General features: G+C 44.0%; 1 protein-coding gene across 1 annotated transcript in view; it reads left to right on the top strand.

The window, feature by feature from the left end:
• Nucleotides 1-23,417, top strand: part of LOC147692040 (solute carrier family 35 member F3-like) — a 155,866-nt gene that overhangs the window by 59,455 nt on the left and 72,994 nt on the right. Inside the window, exon 3 of the mRNA XM_086936723.1 lies at nt 15,659-15,974. Within this exon, the coding sequence (XP_086792849.1) occupies nt 15,659-15,974 (316 nt within the window). The remainder of the gene's footprint in view (nt 1-15,658; nt 15,975-23,417) is intronic.

Below are 23,417 nucleotides of genomic sequence, written 5' to 3'. Positions count from 1 at the left end.
CCTGCAGACTCTGACGCTCCCATACGCTAGAGGGGGATTCAAGGTACCAGACATCTATCTATACTACCAATGTGCTCAGGCGCAATACGCGCATCACTGGTTTCACGAGATTCCTTTCCTCACACATGTGGCTGTTGAGCATGGAGATGCTGACCCCATCCCACTAACGAGTATACTGACACACAAACGTCCCAGACTACACGCCCACGATATTAACCCGGTGAACACCACGGTGGAAGCATGGAGAACACTCAGTAAGATGGCGCGATGCACACCACTCTATGCACCGGCACTCCCGTTGGCTCACCACCCGGCGCTGTCTGTCACGCAAGAACAGGTAGGGATGGACCTCCTTAAACGGGCTGGCATAGACACCCTTGGGGATTTGTACAGGGAAGGGCACTTTGTGCAGCTGAACCAACTCACATATATCCAGAATCCAACTCTGTTGTTTAGCTTTAACTATTATAGACTTCAGAGGGCGGTGAAGGAACACTTTGTGTCTTTTCCAGCAGAACCGCAAGCACTAGCACCACTGACACTCATGATCAACACCCCCTCGGCTGCACACCTGGTATCCCGACTGTACCGCTTCGCACAAGCTAGCAATAGTGGTAACACTGCACGAGCCAGGGAGAAATGGCAAACGGTACTGGGGGAGGATCTCACGGAAGAAGACTGGGAGGCCTCCTGCATGCTCACGGGGATGCTAACACCTAACGGGAACCTCAGACTGATCCATTACAAATATTTGCACCAGATGTACCACACCCCTGCACGTTTGCACAGATATGGGCTGAGAGACAACTCTAATTGCACTAGGTGTGGGCGGGAACACGCGGACTTCATACACTTGGCGTGGCACTGCGATGCTGTAACACAATACTGGGATCAGGTGATACGGACACTCAACGCTATGTTAGGAGCCCAATTGCCGTGCACTGCTAAAGTTTGTCTCCTGGGATTGGTGCCAAACTTGCGAGCGAGACGGCGTAAACTTTGTGTGATTGCGCTATTAATGGCGAAGAGACGAATATCCCTACACTGGAACAGTAGGCGAAAGCCTAAGGTGAGAACTTGGCTGGAAGATCTGACCTACTGTAGAGACACCTTAGTCACGTATGAGGAAGAGCTGCCTATGGGATCCCGCCCCAGAGACTTTTGGGAGCCCTTTCAACAGTATATGATGTCAATGGCATATGCTGACAATGAGGGCTGAGCGCTCCAATGTTTAAAGACTTGATGCCACTATGGGCCACACTTGTGGGCAAATGAGGGGGGGAGAATGCTGTGACACAGTGCTTTAAGGTTTACAGGGGGTTGTTGCTTTGATGTTTTGTAGTGTTCCCCCTAGGTTGCGGGGGCTTTTGTAAAAAATGCCACAAAATGTAAGACTGATCAGGCAAATTTGCCATGCGGATGCATCGTCGAAACCACTGCCTACGCTACTACCGAACATGCGCCGCCGGACCTATGGTTGTCGGCTGATGGGCTGTGTATAGGTGAACTGTCCATTTATTCCTGCGTACTTTACAAAGCCGGCCTTTTGAGGTTGTAGGCGAGAATGACTGTCAATTTTCTATGACAATGCACAATAAATGTCTTACCCAAAAAAAAAAAAAAAGAAAAAAAAGAGGTTATGCTCCTGGGAGAGAAAAACAGAACATGGACTACCAGGGACAAGGAAAGCCATCAAATAAGAAGCAAATGAGAGTGACAATAAAGCCAATCAATGGCAGGCAATGGGTAGTGTTAGCCCATGTACGTTCTTGGTAAGCCAACAATAGGTCTTTTGCAACTAGCTGTCTGTTCGCCGAGACCTAAAACTGGCCCGTATATGCTGATTTTCACATCATGCCAAGAGACTGTTTATTATTATTCATTATTATTATTATTATTATTATTATATTCTTATATAGCGCCAGATTCGACCCCCGAAGGGGTATCTCCGCGCTTGCCTTGGGAACCCGTCCTGGCTTTTCCCTGTGAGATAGCCCCTACAGGGCATCCCCAAGGTGAAAGCCAGGCATCCCGCCGCAGGGGGGCCGTTGTGGAGATTAAGCAAGCTTAATGCCCAGAGTTGCAGAGTGTGAACCCATGATTAGGTCAGGCACCGAAGCGAGAATTATCGAGTCCGTGGACATTTGAGCTCAAGACCCTGCCGCGTCGGGAATTGAACCCTGGTCCCGGGTCTGACCTCTGCTTCAGGGTCTGCCTGCTCTAACCAGTGAGCCACACTTCTCGTTTGTGGGACATTCTGTGCAAATCCAACAGGGTGAGCATGACAGTGCTCCCAAAAAGTGATTGGGGCATTGGGGCCGTCAGCCACCCTAAATTGAGTGTCTGAACTAATGACATTTCAAGTAGCGTCACTTTTTCCACATCTCTTGAGCACATAGCAAACCCAGCGGTGGCTCCCGCATTCGTAAGGCCACCTTCACTCATTCAAATGAGGCGCTGGTCACATCTTCCCCCCTTTTTCAGGGAAGCCTCGTTACCACACCTCTCCAAATCAGGCTGGTATACATGGTCAGTGACTGAAAAAATATTTTCCCCGAAGATCAACCCATTAATTTGCCATACTATCAAAGGCAAAAAATGGGTGATTTGTTGAGTGAATGGAGTCTCAAATATACAACTTGCTTTCTTTTCTTTTCAGAAATATGCCTTTTTGTGGCTAAAGTGCCACACAGATCCCAAGCTCCTTAACCCACTGAGCTTTCTCTCCACCTATCCTGAGATAAGCCTGCGGCTGCTCAGAGGGCAGGGGCTTAGGAGCCATTCATCCGTTCTTACGATAAACCTCCAGGGGCTTACAGGTGCCATGAACATTAAATCGTGTCTTAGCTGGACGAACAGAGACTTAAATGTCAGCTTTAGGTTGTTCTTTAAGTCAAGGAACGTCGACCGCCATGAAGAAGTTTTCGTCGAAGGTGGTCCCCTTGACGGCCTGCGACTCCCCGGTCCTGTCCCTCGCATCCTCTGACGCAGGTAAGCCATGGTGGCAGGTGACGAACAGCGCCAAGCGTTCCTTTCACAAACCATCACAGGATGTGAAGGGGATGGAAAACATGAACTGGGGGTCGAGGTGTGGCAGCAGAAATGTGCGGAGTCACCGGGGTTTAGTCACGAGGAGTATTTCTGACAAGGAACATATATATTTATTTTGGAAGAACTTTGCCCTATAAAAATAGACAAGAATGACAAATGTGACAGCAAAACTGTTCTGGTTTACTTCCTTGGCCACAAGCAGGCTGCATTTAAAGTACTCTGTGGGGTTAAGAAACCTACTGCAGTGATCTTCGTTGGCACAGCAATTTCCAGAGTATGATAATAGCACCATAGCTCTGGTGGTTAATGCACGTGCTGGTGAGATCTGTGTGCGATTTAGACATCATAAAACAGCATGGAGGATTAGTGTGCCCGTTGCCAGCACAACGTGTAGCAAGCAGGTCACTGATGTATATTTTATGTCGAAAGCTCAGTGGGTGAGTGCTTTTGTCGCAGAGACGCTTGTGTTTTCTGCAGGTCATACATCACAGTACTTGTAATACAGCACTGCAGGTTATGAGCCAGCATCGAGGAGCTGCATGCATACTGCAAGGCATACGTTGCAAACCTTATCCCCCCCCCCCAATCTTTCATTATTCTGAGGTTGCAAAAATGGGTTCAATTGCGTAGGGATAAAGACATTAATACAGGCAACCCAACCATTGCGTTCTGGAAACCCAACACACGTTTTAAACCCTGACTCTCTGTTCTCTGTTACCAAGCGCTCTTAGCATGTAATGGATACTTTGTGACCCCTGCAACATGGAACCCACATTGTCTCATGTAACCTTTCCGGAATATTGACGTTTACCTGTGTGATTCATTACCTCTGTATGTTTGTGTGGTGTAAAGCATCTGGCATTTTACATAGGAGGGAGTAGAATGTAAAAGAAATTAAAAAAGAAAAATAAATGAGAAAGTACAGCATATATGGTTATAATTATAATTCCTCACAGTCAGTCACTTCTGACATTCTTACAGCGCATGCGTATTTCTTACCTACAGGGGTTGAACAAATTCAAAAACCTTTGTTTATCCATTAAACAGCTATGAAATGACAAAAAGCAGAGTTTTTTGTTTTTGCTCATGGCCTTGCCTTCAAAGTATTCATATTTAGCTCGCTCCCAACCAGGAGTGTCGATGGTCCTTTAAGTGAAGCATTTGTATTGGACCCAGATGCACGGTAAATTACGAAACCTCTCTCACCCCCGCTCTGAAAGGAAAGTGGACAAAGTGCAGCACAGCTGATTGTGTCCTGGCAAATTACACTGGGACAAAGTCCGTTTATTTCATTGTGGCCAGCTCTGATCAAGCTCAGCCATCACAACCTGATCTGGGATCCAGCTGGATCCCCTCATTACCTTACCCGATTTTGAGGAAATCCACCCTGTATTTTTTTGCTACAAGCACAGACCTTTGACAGATTGGAACAGGAGCTCGGGGAATTATAACAACAGTGCAGTAGGTGCAGTGGCACCGGGGCAAATTGGTCATGGAGCTCGCTACATCCAAATTATGGCTGTCTTTCACTACCCCATCAAGGGATCATTGGGCCCATTACTTCTGCCTATATTATGGTCCAAGCAGGGCACAAGTTGAAAGTCGATACAGGTGAACGTAATCCCCCTTATTTTTTAGGGTGGGCGTCGACCCCTTAAGCATGTGGCTAAGGAAGGCTGGGAAGTGTTTGTGTGCCACCTAGTGCCCAGTCACGGTGTCTACTGGTGTTTTCTTTCCTGTGCCTGCATCACATCCACTTGGGATGACACCTCAGGGCATTTTCATCCAAACGGCAGCCTCCTCTCACGGTGGGAATTGCTCAGCAGGCTGTGATCTTGGGCGCTATTAGCATCACCCTAATAACCTTTCCCTGGATTATAAAGGTGCCAATGCTAGAAGGAAGCAGTAAGTGGTCAACTCTTTAAAAAACATACACCCAGCAAATGTTATTCTGTAAAGCCAGTGTGAAATATAATTCCATAATGCCACACATCTGTTTAAATATGTTTTCCATTTCAGCTATTTCTAAACTCAGGCATACATTTCTATATAGAAATCATATATGTGACTAACAAAAAAGTAAAACTGACTTCAAAAATGTTCACGATAGTGTGCGACTGCATTATTTGTTTTAGTAAGGCGCAAATGTTCTGCAGTCCAGGAGGCAAGTTCAGATCACAAGCTTCATTTACCATGTCACATTTGAAACGTATCATTAATAATTTGTTTTAATGTCATGTCATCCTCCTTGCCAACTTCATTAGCTCTAAATAGATTTAACAACACTAGGAGGTTGTAGCTTCACACTCACTATCTGTATCCATCAATTTTGTTTGTATGTCAAGTATACGCAGTAGCCTATTTTTTCATCTAAGCTAATATTTAAATGTTAGAGATGCATAGGTTATGCTTTACATTTTGCCTCACATATAGTTTAAAACAAGAATGGATTGTGTTCAGACAATAACTTATTGTATTTGTACTTACGACTTAGATATAGAATCAAACATGGTATACATATATTTACATTCTTGCATATACAATATCACATGTTTGACTGTGAAGTAGGCCAATCCCATTTTCATGAGGGATATTACGGAGATGTAGCATCACTTCCGATGACGTCACTTCGTGCAACGTCACTGCATGTGATGTCCTTGCATATGCTGTTTAGTCTCCCACTCATTTTTTGAGGACTTGTAGGCTGGGCTCAGGGCACCCTTGCCCTGGTGGGTCTTTTGACTTCACCTGAGCATTCTAAAATGTGGGTCGGTCGGGAGGGTGCGTGAGAAGGAAAGTATGAACCCCTAATGGAGCTGGCAAGGCAGCAAATTGAGAGAGAACCGAACTGGAGCCGAACTAGCAGTCTGGTTTGGAAAAGCAAGAGCCGAGTCATTAACAGATTTGACATGTAAATGCCACAGAAAATGCCATGTTAAATTTGACACTTCCTTCAACAAAAAAACAGGACATTTCTCGAACGCTTGTGTTTCACTTCCTTCCGTACATTAGACTTAGTGCATTACTATCTGCTAAAAGTACTAGTTTTTAAACATGAACGTTTCGTCACTTCAAAAGCTAATGACACAGTCTTGGGTGAACCAAGCAGTCAGTTTGTCGTGGGCACTGTACATAAAACTAAAAATGTCAATGTGTGGATGTGAAAACATTATTGTCTAATAAAAATCAGATATCGCGCACATGCTGTACTGATTTAAGGCTCTCTCAGATTAGATGCTCAATTAAAACGAGCCCTAGTGAAGTGACGCAATTCACATGGGACTTTACAAATGAGTTAGGTGGAAGCTGTGATGGATGTATGTCGTTACAACGTGTGGTATTACCATGCGTACCGTTACAACGCAGGTTTTACAACGCAAGTCGTTACAACGACTTGCGTTGGGGGGCGCTGGATAGTGGAATAGTTTAATTTACTATTCCAACTCCAGTCCCCGTGGATAGTAGGGAAGGTGTTGGATAGTAAATTAAACTATTCCCTATCCTACAGCGCCCTCCAGCGCAAGTCGTTGTAACGACTTTCGTTGTAAAACTGCGTGGTAACGGTACCGCGTTGTAAAAGATTTGTGGTAAAGGATGTTCCCCCCGTGATTTGACCTCAGATTTCCTGGTTACACATTGTACGATTCAGACATTGGATGAATATCTCCACCATAGGGCAATGCTCTTTACTCATTTATTTCATGACCTTAATTGGTTTATTATGCTCAATAAATACAAGGTTCCCATGTTAATTGAAACTGATACTATGTATCAAAAAAATAGCACCATGTCTTTTTTGGAAAAAATAAAAAGCTAAGCATAAGGGAAGACAGGAGTCTATGATAATACGACTGCTTCCCCTAACTTAAAGAGTAGAGAAGGAGTGGATCAGAAACTCAGTGAAAGCAATTACATCAGGTAGCAAACAAAGAGGACTCCAAATACCATATGGGTCTGCAGTGAGACACTAGGTCTTTCACTTGTCAGAGTTTGAGCTATTGGCATTGTAAATGACAATGTCTTTTATCTGTGTGTTTTGCTTTGGAGTGTAGTGGATGTATGAACAGAGACACAGCTGCAGCAGGACTTAGAGGAGTTAGAATGAGCAATTACCACTGGGACCAGAGAAGCAGCTGCCACACTACCTAGAGGATTTAGAATGAGGAATTACCAACTGGATCAGAGTATCACCTAGCAGCACTGTATAGAGGACTACTTAGAATGAGGAATTACAGATGAGATCGGAGAAGCAGCTGCAGAGCTGCCTAGAGGACTTAAAATGAAGAATTACAACGGGACCAGAGATGGAGTTGCAGCACTGTCTAGAGAGGACTTAGAATGAGGAATTAGCGATGAGACCAGAGAAGCAGGTAGCAGCACAGTGTAGAGGACTTAGAATGAGGAATTACTGACAGGACCAAAGATGTGTCTGCAGCACTGCCTAGAGGACTTAGAATGAGGAATTATTGATAAGGCCAGAAAAGCAGCTAGCAGCATTGCCTAGAGGACTAGGAATGAGGAATTAACATTGGGACCAGAGAAGCAGCTAGCCCCACTGCGTAGAGGATTTAGAATGGGGGAGTTACTGACGGGACCAGAGAAGCAGCTTGCAGCACTGCCTAGAGGACTAAGAATGAGGAATTACTACTGGGAACAGAAACTGTCTAGAAGGCTTAAAATGGGGAAATATCCAACGGGCCCAGATTACCAGCAAGCAGCACTTTCAGGAGGACGCAAAAGAAGGAATTCCTGATGGGACCAAAGTCGCAGCTAGCAGTACTGATTGAAAGACTTAGAATGAGGAATTACTGACCGGACCAGAGTAGCCCCTATCAGCACAGTCTAGAGGACTTAGAAGGAGGAATTATCATTGGGACCAAAGAAGCAGCTAGCAGCACTGCCTAGAGAACTTAGAATGATAAGTTACAAACAGGACCAGAGAAGCAGCTAGCAGCACTGCCTAGTGAATAAAGACTGAGGAATTAACAGTGGGACCAGAGACGCAGCTATCAGACTGCCTAGTGAACAAAGAAGGAGGAATTAACACTGGGACCAGAGAAGCAGCTAGCAGCACTGCCTAGTGAACAAAAAATGATGAATTAACACTGGGACCAGAGAAGCAGCTAGCAGCACTGCTTAGAGGATTTAGATTGGGGGAGTTACTGGCGGGACCAGAGAAGCAGCTAGAAACACTGGCTAGAGGACTAAGAATGAGGAATTACCAACTAGACCAGAGAAGCAGCTAGCAGCACTGCCTAGAGCACTGAGAATGAGGAAATACCAATGGACACAGAGACTGGCTAGAAGACTTAACATGGGTAAATATCCGATGGGTCCAGATTAGCAGCCAGCAGCACTTTTTGGAATACTTAGAAGGAGATATTACCGATGGGACCAGAGTAGCAGCTAGCAGTACTGCCTAGAGGACTTAGAATGAGGAATTACCATTGGGATCAGAGAAGCAGCTAGCAGCACTGCCTAGAGGACTTAGAATGAGGAATTACCGAAGGGGCCAGAGAAGCAGCTAACAGCACCGCCTAGAGGACAAACAATGAGGAATTACCACTGGCAACAGAGAAGCAGCTGCAGCTGCAGCATTGAGTATGAGCATGAGTATGGGTATTTATTGACTGAATTAAAATCATTACAGTAAAAAGCAATCAACCTGTTGCAGCTAAAACAATGGTTAAAAACTGTTGTTTGTAGAGATGTGTTTCTTTTTTTTTTAAATGAACACTTTTTTAGTAAAGGGATTTGCCACCCCTCCCCAGTTCCGCAACAATCAGCCTTCCCCAGAGTTTATGTTTATGAAGGTATGGCTTTGATGGCTATCCGGAATCCTGTATTGTCCTGTCAGGGTCGTCCATTATCCTATGAGGAGTGCTGTCCTAAAGGGAGTACTGGAAGTGCAGGGAGGCTTAATGCACAATCAAGACCACCTCACAGTCTTTGGCTGGGTTTATTATGCTCTTCTCCTGAATGTTATTTTGTTCGTTTGCCGTTTTTAAGGCGATCCTGATGCAGTAGGTAAATTTCCCCAGTCTTGCTAGGGTCATCATGTTGGTCTTGGAGAAGCACATGGCTGATGCTTCACTATAGGATTTTGTTCCGTTGATGAAACAAGTCAGGCGCAAAAGCCTTCTTCGTTCATCGATGAGAATGGGGCAACAGCATAAGAGGTGCAGCCACGATTCCCTCATGTATGGGCAGAGTCTACAGTTTGTGGCATCCCCCCGTCACGCCCATGCAGGAATGAAATCTGCAATTCCAAGAGTGATTAATCTCATGGACAGAACTTTCCTTCGGGCTGATGAAGTGAGAGCGTCACTTAGGTAATCTTGGGCTTTGCCTGCCGAATACGAGCTATTCAGTGGGTCTAAGTGTGGGCTTGAACGGAGTGATTTACAGTCAAGGTAAAATGAAATTTCACACACTTGTTTGTTTATGGCTCTTTTCCAGGTGTTCATAGGGATTTCCGGCCTCCGTATGCTCTCTTCCACTATATTCAATGTTTTGATCGCTTTGTCAAGGGCGGTGTGCCAGAGCGTACAAGGCTCTTCGAAGATTGATCTCAGTTGGTATTTTAGTGTGTTAGCTGGAGCCCTTAAGATCCTGAGATAGAGTTTTATAAAGTCCCCCTGGCACGTCAGGTCCGGCCTCGCCACACCTAGTTCCAGCCTTAGCCTTGCATTCCTTGCTGACCTCTGGATTTGAAGCACTGTTTCGTATGCTTTGTATTGTGCTGAATTTAAGCATGTGTACTTTGACCCGGGGAAGGACCATAGCTGATTGCTGGTAAAAGTTTTCGCTTTCAAGACTTTCAGTATTGGGCCGGCAGTCAGGCTGATCAGGTGGTGATTTCGTTTCTTGAGTAGATGTATGACCATATTAGCCTTGTATCTCTCATGTTTCAAGTGGGATTAGCCCATTCCTTCAGCCAGACCCTAGGTAAATGCCCAAAGAATGAGGAATCACCACTGGGACCATAGAAGCAAATAGTGGCACTGGCTAGAGGACTGAGAATGAGGAATTACCACTGGGAACAGAGACGCAGCTGCAGCATTGCCTAGAGGGCTAAGAATGGGGAATTACCACTGGGAAGAGAGACACAGCTGCAGCACTGTCTAGAGGAAGTGAAACAGTTATACAAGAGCTGAAGTTCCACTCAGGACTAGACATCAAAACTAATGCCCTCCCCACCCCCCATAGCCACCTCCTATACACAAACGCCAATGCAAAACATAATAGACTCATTATAAAGTTCAGCAATCAACACATTACAGATTTATGCTCCAGCTGTTGGACCTTAAAGACAGAAAACGATTCTGTATAAGGTGACAGACCACAAGGAAGGACGCCCGATTTACAGTGAACGTAATGGCACAGCGCGAAGGGATCACATGTGCCAAATATCTCTTCCTACATGGAGCAAGAAAGCGCCAGGAACCGTGCATCCTACACAAATCGGTAAATGTTTAAAAGTCCTAAGGAATCACATGATGTCCTTACCTACATATGCACATGTTTATTAGTCTGCAGGAAGCACTTTCCCCACAAACTAATTTGCATGCAATTTAATTAACGTCTCCCAAGAATAACTGTATAACGTATTATAAGGGTTAAAAAAAAGAAGCCCAATTTTGCCACATCCAGATATAAAAGACCTTAACTGTGGGGGTAGTTACATACTCCCAAGTTATTAAATGTTATTTGTGCGGGTTTGCCAGTGATTCTCAGCAGGAGGTCAGCCTAAGCCACGTGCACCAGGGCGCATCCCTTTTAAGTAGGTGGGAGAAGCGAGCACACTCACCCAACATCAAGCAGCAACAAAGGCAGAGATGGCAGGTTGTATCAGGAAGAGAGGCCGTTGGAGGCTGGAGGTTGCACTAAAAACACCCCACAAAAAGGGCTGATATCAGTAGCAGCGAAGTGTGGGATCTAGGCCCAGGGATGGATTGGGGGTTGCAGTAGATGACGACCTCATGACAATTTAGACGTCCGAGTGACGTGCAACAGAAGCTGCTCACAATGCCGGCTTTAGAGCTGTTGGCGCCCAGTGCAACAATGCTTGTTGGCGCCCCCCAATGACCACCTCTGCCACGGATTCCCTCACCACCACCCTTTAACAGTGCCCAAGTCTCCATAACCAATCTCTCTCAGATTCATATATAGCTCCACTCACACCAATGTAGGGTGTCAGAGCACTTTGCCTCACACACACATTACACAGAGACAATCATTCGTACGTGTGTAACTCAGCATATAGGAAATGTTACAAAAGCCAGAGGACTACAAGGTGTAGGAGTCACATGTCATCCATACATGTAGGCAGTATAGTTTAAGAGGGCTTGATCTGGAGAAGCACAAACTCAGAATTTAAAAAGGAACACCATAGTTGGGTGTTCTCTTTAATAATAAGAATAGATTTCACCCAAATTAATCCTTTTTGCAATATTAATCTTTGCTCAAATCTATACTTTGCAGCGTGCATGCAGTACTTTGATAAAAGTTAATAGTACAGTACAAGTGGAGAAGTGTGGCTCAGGGGTTAGAGGCGGCAGACCTAGAAGCTGAGATCGGTCCTGGACCAGGGTTCAATTCCCCGCCTCGGCGGGTCTTGGGCTAAAAATTCATCGGACTCGATAATTCTCGCTCCGGTGCCTTCTTGACTCTCGGGTTCACACTCTGCGACTCTGAGCAATAGCTTGCTTAATCTCCACAACGGCCCCTCGCGGCGGGATGCCTGGCTTTCACCTTGTGGATACCCTGCTGGGGTTATCTCACAGGGGAATACCAGGACGGGTTCCCTAAGCAAGCGCCGGGAAACCCACTGCGGGTAGCTGTGCGCTATATAAGCTCAAATACATTTACATTTTACAATAACAAAGTGCATAGAATGTAAATAGGTCAGTGGGTTACTGCTTTTAAAAGAGACATCATTTTGTTACTTGTAATTTATAAGTTGAAATACTATATTAGGATTTTAACTTATAAATTGATGGTAACAAAAGGTTTGCTCTTTTAAAAGCAGTAAACCAATGACCACCTATTCACATTCTATGCACTTTGTAATCTGCTCAGTATTAGTTTTCTCCAACAGGCGCATTAACCCTCTGGGCTGCTTTATAGTGAGTCTAAACCCCAATGAAAGAAAACTCTGTCTCTCTCCAGAAAGAACATTAATCAAAGGATTTATTCTGACAGCTTTTTGTTGCCCGGAAATTGCTGGAGGAAACGAACGCAGCAGCAGGTGCTTCAAAATAAGAATAAACTTGCAACACGCGCCCCCTGAAGCCAGCACCCGGTGCAGTGGCATCGGTCGCACTTCCCTAAAACCGGCCCTGGCTGCTCAGTAGAGTAGTCTGAAGCATGAATCCTTAAAGCACCAACCGATGCAATTGGATGGTTGTGCAGTCTACAGATTGGCTACAGCAGGTTTAGACTTGCAGGACAGCTTGGGATTGGCTGCCTGCATAACCTATAAAATAGCTGCACTGGAGGAACTGTAAAGCAGCTATTTAACACTGGAGCCTAAAAAACAAGTAAGCGGTGTGGCCTATCAAACAAAGTTGCCGACTTAGGGCCCGGTAAACCGTCTCGGCATCGACTCTACAAAACACAGGGGGATGTTTACAATTAAATTTAAATGCATAACAAATATAATTATACAGTTACACGGTCGAATGAACAAATGTTCCTGCTCTAGAGAAAACATGCCGATGGTAATAATTCAATGTAAAGGCTTAACAAATATAATTATACAGTGACAGGATCGGGTGAACAAACGTTCCTGGAGCAAAGTAAAAGAAGCAGGAGGGTGATGTGGATGGAGCAAGCGCCATCGGCGTCTGATGAGCAGAAAAGAAAGACAAGCAAACGTGTTTGTTAGCTCCAAAAGGGAAAAGTCAACAACAAAAAAGAGTGCACACAAGGAATGATAAATAAAGTGAAAGTGTAACAGTCCTACGGGAGGATACAAAATACCAAAAGGAGGGTCTATTAAGTGTACTAAGTGTAAGCATCTTCGGGGAAACCAAAGTCTTTGGTTTCCGGGGAGAATATGGTTGCAAAGCTGAAAAGCCAGCATTTACAAAGGACAGTCAGAGGAACCAATAAAAATGATGGGTGTTTTTTATAGACTTAAATCCTAGATACAGCATGTTTCGAAGAGACAGCGCATGTGTTGCCTAGGCGAGACCTAAAAAGGTAAATAGCACCTTTTTAGATGTCATGCACTCTGTCATCTTGCCATTAAGTTGTTTTGGGATGCCCTGTTCTAGTGTGTCAGTCATCAGAGCCAGACATTCAGCCCAAACTAGGCTCGAGCCTTGCTTAGCTTGGCTAGCCTGTTCCACCCACAGTACAAAGGAAAAGGTGTGCAAAGTCACAGCGAGACATGAACTACATATGAGTCGGAGGTCTGGATGACCCTAAAACACATTATTAGTTGAATGATTACACAATTTGGCATATAAATCTCACGACAAATATAAGGTACAGTTATAATAAAAGCTTTTCGATATTTGTATATTTTTCAATTTAATGCATTAGAATATATCACTGCATTTTGTGACATTTATTGGAAATAATTGTTTCCAAACATAAACTTAGAGTCATTCAAGAATACTTCTTTGACAACATTGCCATGAGTTAAACACAATAGATATAATATTGTCATGTTCACTGTCTATACAGCCAACGTAGTTCTATACTGGAAGCAATCATATTGGCTGTTCAATCATTCAGGATTGACCATTTTTGTATATCGCATATTCTGAACTGTGTTACTCTCCACGCAAGTCAGAAAGGTCGCTCAAGGAAGAAAAATGTGGAACAATGAGGTAAAATGATTCATCAATTTTAACACAATTTGGTCAAGTGGGGAAGTTGGGATTTGAGCCCTTGTTTCATGGTTACACATTGTGCATTTCATCCTCAAGAAAAATATCTATTTTATTCTCTCAGTTAATACCAGAGGGTTTCATCAATGCAAATATCATTTCAAATCAATCTGAAACTATATATATAAGAGTCTTTCTAGACAAAAAGAACAATGTTAAGCAAAGGGGAAGTCAGGACACTACTTTATTGTTATAATTGGTGACTACCCCGACTTCGCAAAAACAAACTGAACTTACCTGTGGCTCAACAACTCAATGAGAGCAGTTAAAGAGATTAACAAAAGAAAGGGGCCACTGAGATCCCATAGAGGGTATACAACTGTTACAACGAAGTTTTTACAACGCACTACCATTACAACGCAGGCATTACCACGCATACCATTACAACGCATTGCGCTGGGGGGCGCTCTAGGGTAGGGAATAAGTATAATTTTATATCCAACACCTTCCCTAGTGTCCACGGGGACTGGAGTTGGAATATAAAATTATACTTACCACTATCCAGCACCTCTAAGCGCTATGCGTTGTAACGGTATTCGTTGTAAATACCGCATTGTAATGGTATGCGTGGTAAAAGTATGCGTTGTAACGTCATACATCCCCCATAGAGGGTTCTCTTAGCTACATGTGTTCATAATACATGTCACATGAAGCTGACTAGGAAGAAACATTAATTTACGGTTTTAAGTCACAATTCTGGATAACACAATGTCGTCCACGCATAATCTATCCGGAAAATTAGTCTACAAATATAAGATTGTGAAAAATAATACATGTAGGTAAGAAATGGTTTACTATTCTTAACTCCACATGGACATACCTTGAATATAAGTATATGGCCAAGGTACAAGGAAGTGGAGATTAGTATAACAAGTCTATAATTACCAATGTAAATCTGCCTTCATGATAATGTGGAAGTCGTTATTCTGGACACAATATTATGGCAGACTGATATTTAAAGGCCAATATGGTTGGATAATTACTTCATTTACATGCTCTGCTTTTAGGCTAAACTGAAAAGCATATTTCATGTATCTGCTCTGCTTTCCTGCATTGAACAGTCTTTGCATTTCAAGATTTGCATTCGGGAGAGAATGGCGCTCTACACAAGGTACTTGGCCTGGATCTGTTTTGGAGCCAGTCCCCATAAGACAAAGGCAGAACCCGGCATGTTACTCGAACCTGGCTCAGGCTTTCCTTGGGCCACCTGTAGAAAGTACAGATGTTCGCCTGAGGTAGGCCTCTTGAAGCCAGTTGCGGCCTGTGCAGGTTAGTGAGGCGGAGCGGGGCGAGGTTTGGGGAGTCGACAGACGACGGAATAGGTTTTTGAAATTTAATTTGACCTATTCCGTCATCTGTCAACTACCCCTCCTCCCACCCTGCCCCGCCCCGAAACCCCCACCCCTCCCCACCACGTTTACCTGTGCTAGCCGCCACTGCTTGAAGGCAGCTTCAGAATTACTTGATAGATGGCCCATGGTGAAGCAGGGCAAGACACAAGAGAATCATACCCACTGACATCTCAACCTCTTTTCTTGGCTCTGAGACAGACTTATCATAGCTCAACAACATTCTTGGCCCGCCTAAATTCTGCATATAAATTGCACCTCCTGGCATTTCCCATATTTATGTTAAAAATGTATTTGTGGTTTCAAGATTTGAATCCAATTGAGTTGATATCTCTGTATCTTTTTGTTCTTCCACAGGTGGATCTGTGAGAGAGAAGCGCTCCTCATCGGGGCCTGTTGATGTGGAGTCGCCGGTTGAGACACCAGCGGGGTGGCTACGCTGCTGCTCTAGGACTGTGGCGAAGAACCTGGCTTGTGGCGCAGTGACAGCCACTTGCATGGCCATGTGCTGGGCAGCCATGTTGCACTTGGCCCGCCTCTCCTTGCGCAGCCTGGATGCGCCTTTCTTCACAGCCTGGTTTGCCACTAACTGGAACTTCCTCTTCTTCCCGGTGTTCTATATTGGCCATGTCTACAGTGCACGACCACGAGAGCCCCCTCTGAAGTACTTCAGGTAAGAATGCCATCCCCCCACGCACAAGAACCCTGAGGAAGATGGGAAGACTTTGAAAAGAAATGCTGGGGAGCTGGCAGTAGGGAAGAGAGAATAAAAGGGGAATTAAAATACATAATATCAGGCAGGAGAAGCAAGTGTATAGTTTGGTGATTGCAGGGGGGGCCCACCCACAATCATTTTTGGGGACCAGCACTTATTTTTCCACGTCTGACAAAGAAAGAGAGAAAGAAAGGATGGAAAAGAGCCTGAAAGACTGAGATAAATAAGCAGAGTGTGTCTGGTGGTGGATGAAGGAGGCATGAGGTGGAATCAAGACTACGCGACATTGGTACTTGGCAAATGTCACACACGATGTCAGCAGCTGTGGCCTTCTGAGCTAAACGTTGGGCACTGGAAGTTATTCTACTACAAATTAAGCACAGAGGAGAAGTGCATAATGGCAAAGGGTAGATACTCGGTGAACAAGCAAAAGTAACATAAAGGAGATGAGAGCTACGGGTCTAAGGGAGTGTAGTTTTTGAGGGAGAGTGGAAGCAATGGAAACAGAAGTGGAGTACTGGGAGTGGGGATATTGGACAAAAGATTGAAAGTACAAGCAGAGACTGGTATGAGATTTAAGTAAATGAGAGACATTGGGAGTGTAGAAGTGCTATGAGGATGACATGAGGTACTGCAGACCTCCCAACACACACAGTGTCGCAGTGTGTCACATGATTTCGGCTTCCTTCACTCAGTCACCCGATGAGGAGGCTAAATCAAACGTTGACAGGAAAAACGAGCTGAAAACTACTGTTAACAGAAGATTTCTAGCTCGTTTTCGGAGGCAGTAAGCAGCCAATGTCCATTAAGAGGTGTGAAACATCCCAGGATATCAGCAACAGCCTCAATGACAGTCGCAGCCGGTGCAGGTAAGCGCGGTGGGGCGGGTGGGGGGGAGAAGTAGACGGAATAGAATTAATTAATTTATTTTCCCTATTCTGTGGTCTGTTGGCTCCCCCCCGCCCGACTTACCGCGCTTACCCACACCGGACACCACCGCTCAATGACCCTTTTTTAGGTCTCGCCTACGCAGCGCGCATGCTCTGCATAGGAGGAGACCTTTAGGAATTGATTCACTTTTTCGGCCAAAAATGTGCACGCTTTGCATTGCTTTCAATGGCAACGCGTGCACGTTTGGCGATAACCTTGCGAGAGCGAGCTTTGAAACCATCTGTTTCTAATGACCTTGCAAACAGATGGTGCCAAAGCTCGCTCCAGCAAGGGAAACAGGCGCAGGCCCCCTCCTCTCTCCCCTCCCCCTGCTGCCTCCTCTTCTCCTCATCAAACTTTTGTTGCATTGTAGAGGTCCACGGGGCTTTCAACGACAGGGTGTGCTCTGCTGATGTAACAGGCTGTCATCGTGTCAGCTCATGCTTCGACACACGTGACGCATATAGAACGAAGAACCTCATTTAAACCCAGGTCAGGGCGGTTTACAACACCAAGCTGGACCTTGCTGTTTCAGACACGTTATTTTTTTCTCATTTTCTGTCTCACCTCTTCAGGTATTTAGGGTTACCTTTCTTTCCTTAGGTGCCTCACTATCACAGCTGTTTGCTGTCACTATGGGAAAAGTGGTAAATGTCTGAAAATACCACAGAGCAGACAGTGTCTGAAGTCTGAGCCTGGAGGCAAAACGAGTCTGGTGTATTTTATCTCAGATCTTTATATTGTATTCCACTTCGAGAAGCAGGTAAGACGAGGCTTCTTTCAGCCACTGCTGAGCACCTTTGAAGACTGGCTTAACCCCCACCTCTCGGGTCGCCTCTGTTTCGTCATCGGTGCACTGGACAATGGATCAGTCGAGGCGGCATCTGGCCATGAGAAGAGAAAGTGCTGTGAAATCAGTAGGCACGAGCAGTTTTCAGCAGGCCCAAGACTGCTCAGCGGCTCATGCATAAAAAAACTGCGGATAAATAACGCCAGATCATCTTCTAAGGCACTGACTGCAGTTGAACCTGATGGCTCTATATTTCACTTTGGTTCAGATTTCCATAAACAGAACCGCCCTCCTCCACTCCATCTCAACACCCACGACTTGGACTGACTCAGACGTCTGGCTGAGAACATCCGAGCCCGAAAACAAAGGAAGCTCGGTAGCATGCGTGGTCCCTGCTTTGAGGCAGAAACAATGTTAAATTAAATAAAGCCTGGTAACGTCTCCTTTGAGACTTCAACTAAACTCTGCGGTTATGGGGAGCAGTTATTTACTCCTTTAATCCCTTCAGCTACTGCAGGTGGCAGCTTCTTTAGAGGCGGCACTTACTGTATAAAGTGGCAAGGCACAAATTCAGTTACTACCTCTTTCACCGTTCACGGGAGAGTACAGAAGCACATCGCCTACCCTGCGGCACTTCATAGGAATTCCCTCTTCCAAACACTGCTTTATTGTCAGAAAAGTAGAAACATGTTACAGTTAGCCATATATTATCTACCACTATTAGAGTTGGTTTACTCATTAGTTGCATGCTCTTTCTAGAGTAGAGAAAGCTGGTATATTTTTTCTCTGTTGTGTTTCTGTGATGACGGAGAATGGAGGGCATGTATTAAATTGAAATAATGGAATGTTGGGTTAAGAGTTGTCCCCCTGTTATAGGAATTCACCTGCAGCTTGGGCCTATAACTTTGATTCAGGTAGTGGTGTATCATTAGTGCTGAAAAGATATATACTTTTTCATATCTATTTTACAGATAATGTGAGCACACTTTCCAGCGCTGCGGCAGATCTCGGGGTTTATCACACAACAAGCAAGCAAGCTGCTGAAACACTCTCCCACTCGCTCTCTCTCACTCCTTCTCCCTCACACACACACACTCTCCCCCACTCACTCTCTCTCTCTTCCATTCTCTCACTCACTCTATTTCTCTCTATCTCCCACTTACCCTCTCTCTCACACACACTCTCTTTTCCACTCACTCACTGTCTCACTTACTCTCTCTCTCTCCGTAATAACTGTCATTGAGTTATTCATAATATCTTTTTAATTATATAGAAGGTAACAAAAATGCTTATAACGCTTTTTATTTTAACTTTGCAACATGCTGCACAACAGCCACACTACTCTACAACATAGCTTAAATGCACTGGGAAAGCCAATAGCTCCGACTAAACACATAACATTAAAAAACGAGACCTATAGGCTATGCCAATGCTTGTTTTATTTTTTGTGGCCGGCTTGGTGAGGGGCAGAGTGCCTCTTAGGTAGCTGAGATGATAAGGGGGCGATGGTGGGTGTGAATACAGTTGTGTGAATAGCAACACTAGAACACAAAGGGTAGTTTTTAAAGGGGATTGAAGAGTCAATGATAGGGGCTATTGTAAGGGGGAGTTGGGGATTGGATGTTGTGGGATAAGAGGATGTGCTGGAAGAAACGGTGAAGGGGCATATATCAACAGAAGAGCTAAAATGATTTGAGAAGAGGAGTAAAGATGATGGTGGTAGAACAATAGAAAGAACACAGTGGTTTGGAGAAATGGAAGGTCTTGCAAGGTGCTGTCTGGAACTATAAGAACTTTGACACCTCAGAGCTATGGTCCTTTGTCTTATTTTCCCAGCACAACACATGACCCCCACTTCAGTAGCGCAGACCAGATATCTTGTGCGGAATTGATGGACATTCATCCTATTGTGGGAGGGATGGGGCGCTCACCCTGGGCGCAGTTCTGGAAGTGGACATGCAAAGGTGTGGGCCAGAATCCATCATGGCAGCAAATGAGGAGAGTAGCTTGGATACAGTGCAAGGTCTAAGGCATTGTTCGCTGTCAAGGCCAGCTGATTTATCTACCTCCAAAGAGTAGAATTTGATTTTAGTTTCAGCGTTTTTTTTTTTAATTCCCCTGCCCTATCCTCTCTACTAGACCTCTGTTTATCCTTAGGGTTGAGTGGTGGGGAGATGGAGGTATATCAGAGATACTCGGCAAGGTGGCCTGAGAAGACGCCAATATGGGAAATAGTGAGGGCATCTCATGCTCTAGCTTTGCGGCTGGATTTGGGAGAAGAAGTAGTATGTATATGTGCTTATTTAGTAGTATGTAGATACGATTTCAGCTCCAAGGTGCCTCCAAGAGAGTCTTAACCCTTTCGGTGCTGATGACGGTTCCCAGTCGTCATGAGTCACGGTGAGCGTGTGCTGATGACTGCAGGGAGCCGTCATGGCCACGCCCGCGATCGGGAATTCCAGCCGCAGCCAAGGTGTTAAAAGACAACAGCGGCCTTTGTTGAGTTCCAGCTCCGTAAAGATATGCAGAGAGATTGTAGGCAATGCTGGCTTTATGAAGAGTGCTGCAGACTAAGACATACACATTTATTATTTGTGGTAATTGTTAATTTGCATTTATAAAGCGCACAATACAATGTTAGTATTACTGCTCCGCATTTTCAATAGTCTGTGGTATGACTTTACAAACGGATCACTGAAATAATATCGAGGGACAAAATATCGACTTGCCAAAATATCGTGGACAAAATATCGACAGTCAAAATATCGAGTTTGTATCTACAAACAGGTAAGTACAAAAATATCGAGTACAAAATATCGTTAACAATAATATAGATGTAAAAAATATCGACTTTATTAAAAACAGTGTTAAATTAAATTAATATTAAATTTTAATTACTAAAATATACTTAAAACGACTTAAATTAAATTATAATAATTAAATAATAAATGAAAATAATAAAAATAATTTTTTACAACTTATTTGTTGACCCTGAACCCTAAAAATACCCCTTTACCCAAAAACCCAAAACTGACCCTGAACGCTAAAAATACCCCTTTACCCAAAAACCCAAAACTGACCCTGAACCCTAAAAATACCCCTTTACCCAAAAACTGAAAACTGACCCTGAACCCTAAAAATGCCCCTTTACCCAAAAACTGAAAACTGACCCTGAACCCTAAAAATACCCCTTTACCCATGAACTGAAAACTGACCCTGAACCCTAAAAATACCCCTTTACCCATGAACTGAAAACTAACCCTGAACCCTAAAAATACCCCTTTACCCATGAACTGAAAACTGACCCTGAACCCTAAAAATACCCCTTTACCCTAAAACTGAAAACTGACCCTGAACCCTAAAAATACCCCTTTACCCATGAACTGAAAACTGACCCTGAACCCTAAAAATACCCCTTTACCCATTAACTGAAAACTGACCCTGAACCCTAAAAATACCCCTTTACCCATGAACTGAAAACTGACCCTGAACCCTAAAAATACCCCTTTACCCTAAAACTGAAAACTGACCCTGAACCCTAAAAATGCTCCTTTACCCAAAATTTATCAATATTATTTAATTACCAATTAATTATTAATTAACAATACCAATAAAGTAAATATATTAGAACATTAGCTGTAATTATTTTAATAATTAATATTATTTTTTCCAAATTAATTACTTAAAAATAACACAAAATTATATATATTAAAAATGTACTCTAATTAATGTAATTAACTAATTACAATTAATTAATTAACAATTATTTACTAATACAAAATATGTTCAAAATTATATTAGTTAATTAACTAATTAATATTAATTAATTTTTAATTAAAAATATTAACAAACATATATTAATTAATTAATTATTATTAAATTACTTCCCACCCTATTCCCCTATAAACCCACAACCCGCTACAGAATTACATTACGCAATTATTATAAAAACAAAATTCATTTAATAAAATATTTTATAACATTAATACACACTATTCACACATATTATTACATAAAAATACACTATAAAATATTATATATTATTAAAAAATCGATATTTTTGCTATCTATATTTTATACAGTCGATATTACTTCACTTACCTGAAAAACGATATTTTTGTAGTCGATATTATGTCCAGTCGATATTTTGTCCAGTCTATATTTAAAACTCGATATTATGTCCAGTCGATATTTTGGAGTCGATATTTTGTCTCTATACCTTTACAAACATTTCCTTCCTAGATTGATTCACTTTTGTTGAGATTTGGGGGTGTCTGCCAGTTTTAATGAGCTGTGTTTTCTGGTAGAGACAACAGAAGGCTGACCTGAATTCCTTATGTATTTTCTCGGTTGGTACAGTTACCCGCTGCCTAGTATATCCAGTGGCGGCTCCTCCGCTGTGGCAGAGGAGCTTCCCCCCCACGCCAGCAGCTGTAAAATGTGAAAAATAAAAGTGTAATAAAGCAGGTTTTTTTTTTTAATTTGTTTTTATTGCAGAATTAGAAACCAGTTCACAAAATAGATCAACCAGTTCACTTATGATATCACCAAGCATAGTTAAAATTACAGTAAATTCGTACACAGCCAATTAGCCCACAACCCGAAGGCCGGGCGGCGCATCGAGTCGTATACACAGCAAAGGCGTCACAGTGGTCACCCCATAGGGGTCCCTGGATAATAACATCATTTAGTATCTGCATTTTACCCCCCTAAACTCCCACTCCCCCCTCCACACCAGCCAGCATACTCCGGAGTCCTGTGTGAGTGACACTGCCGTTGTAACACCTGGTCCTGCTCATACCTGTCAGTGGATTTCTATGGTGTCAGTCCAGGGTATATCTATTGTTGCCCTCGGCAACCTGCTTAACCCCTCTCGGGGACCCACTGCCGTGTACCGGCCCTAGGTTCAACTTCGGTATCTTCCATAACCTTGCCTCGGTGCCTAACAACCCTCCCCAAACCATCCCCTCCTCCCTCCTCCCCTCCCAACTGCTTCTGATGTGGGCATAGTTATTCTATATTAATAGCGGAGCACGCTACAAATCGGGTATTGCCTTCGCTCTTGCAAGCCTCATGGAGCCCTATGTGTTCAATTTATCTATTCTTCATCGTCCACCATGTAGTCACGCAACGCTTGAACTATCATCTCCCATGCTCTCGCCATCTCCAAGCTTTTATCATTATCAGTCCTGGCAGCCTGTCTCATTCGGAGCACACTTTCACACCCGGACCACTTCAGCAGCTCATTCATCCACCTCCTCACAGACGGACCCTCCTTGGACTTCCAGTGCCAGGTAATCTCCCTTTGAGCCAGCATGAGCCCTAAATCAATGAATTTACTTGTGATTTTTGTGTTCTTTGTGTGGGGAAACCAAAGCAGTAAGCACGCCGCCATGTCAAAGTCCACCTCCCTGTCAGTAACCACATTCAGGATTTCCCCTACCTCCGGCCAATACGTCCCTAAGTTCGGACACCCCATAACAGGTGATCCAGGTCAACCTCAGGCGCCAGGCACCTCGGGCACATTGTGTCGTGTACCCAAAAGTACCGTTTAATCCTTTCCGGGGTCAGGTAGGCCCTGTGTAAGACAAAATAGTGTACCTGTTGGAAACGTGCATTCCTGGTCCCCTTCCATGTTCATTTCAAAATATGGCCCCACACTGTGTCTGGGATGGGCTTAC

Source organism: Lissotriton vulgaris, chromosome 9 (genome assembly GCF_964263255.1).
Source record: "Lissotriton vulgaris chromosome 9, aLisVul1.2, whole genome shotgun sequence".
Classification (NCBI taxonomy): Eukaryota; Metazoa; Chordata; class Amphibia; order Caudata; family Salamandridae; genus Lissotriton; species Lissotriton vulgaris.
This window is presented reverse-complemented; position numbering and strand designations above follow the sequence as displayed.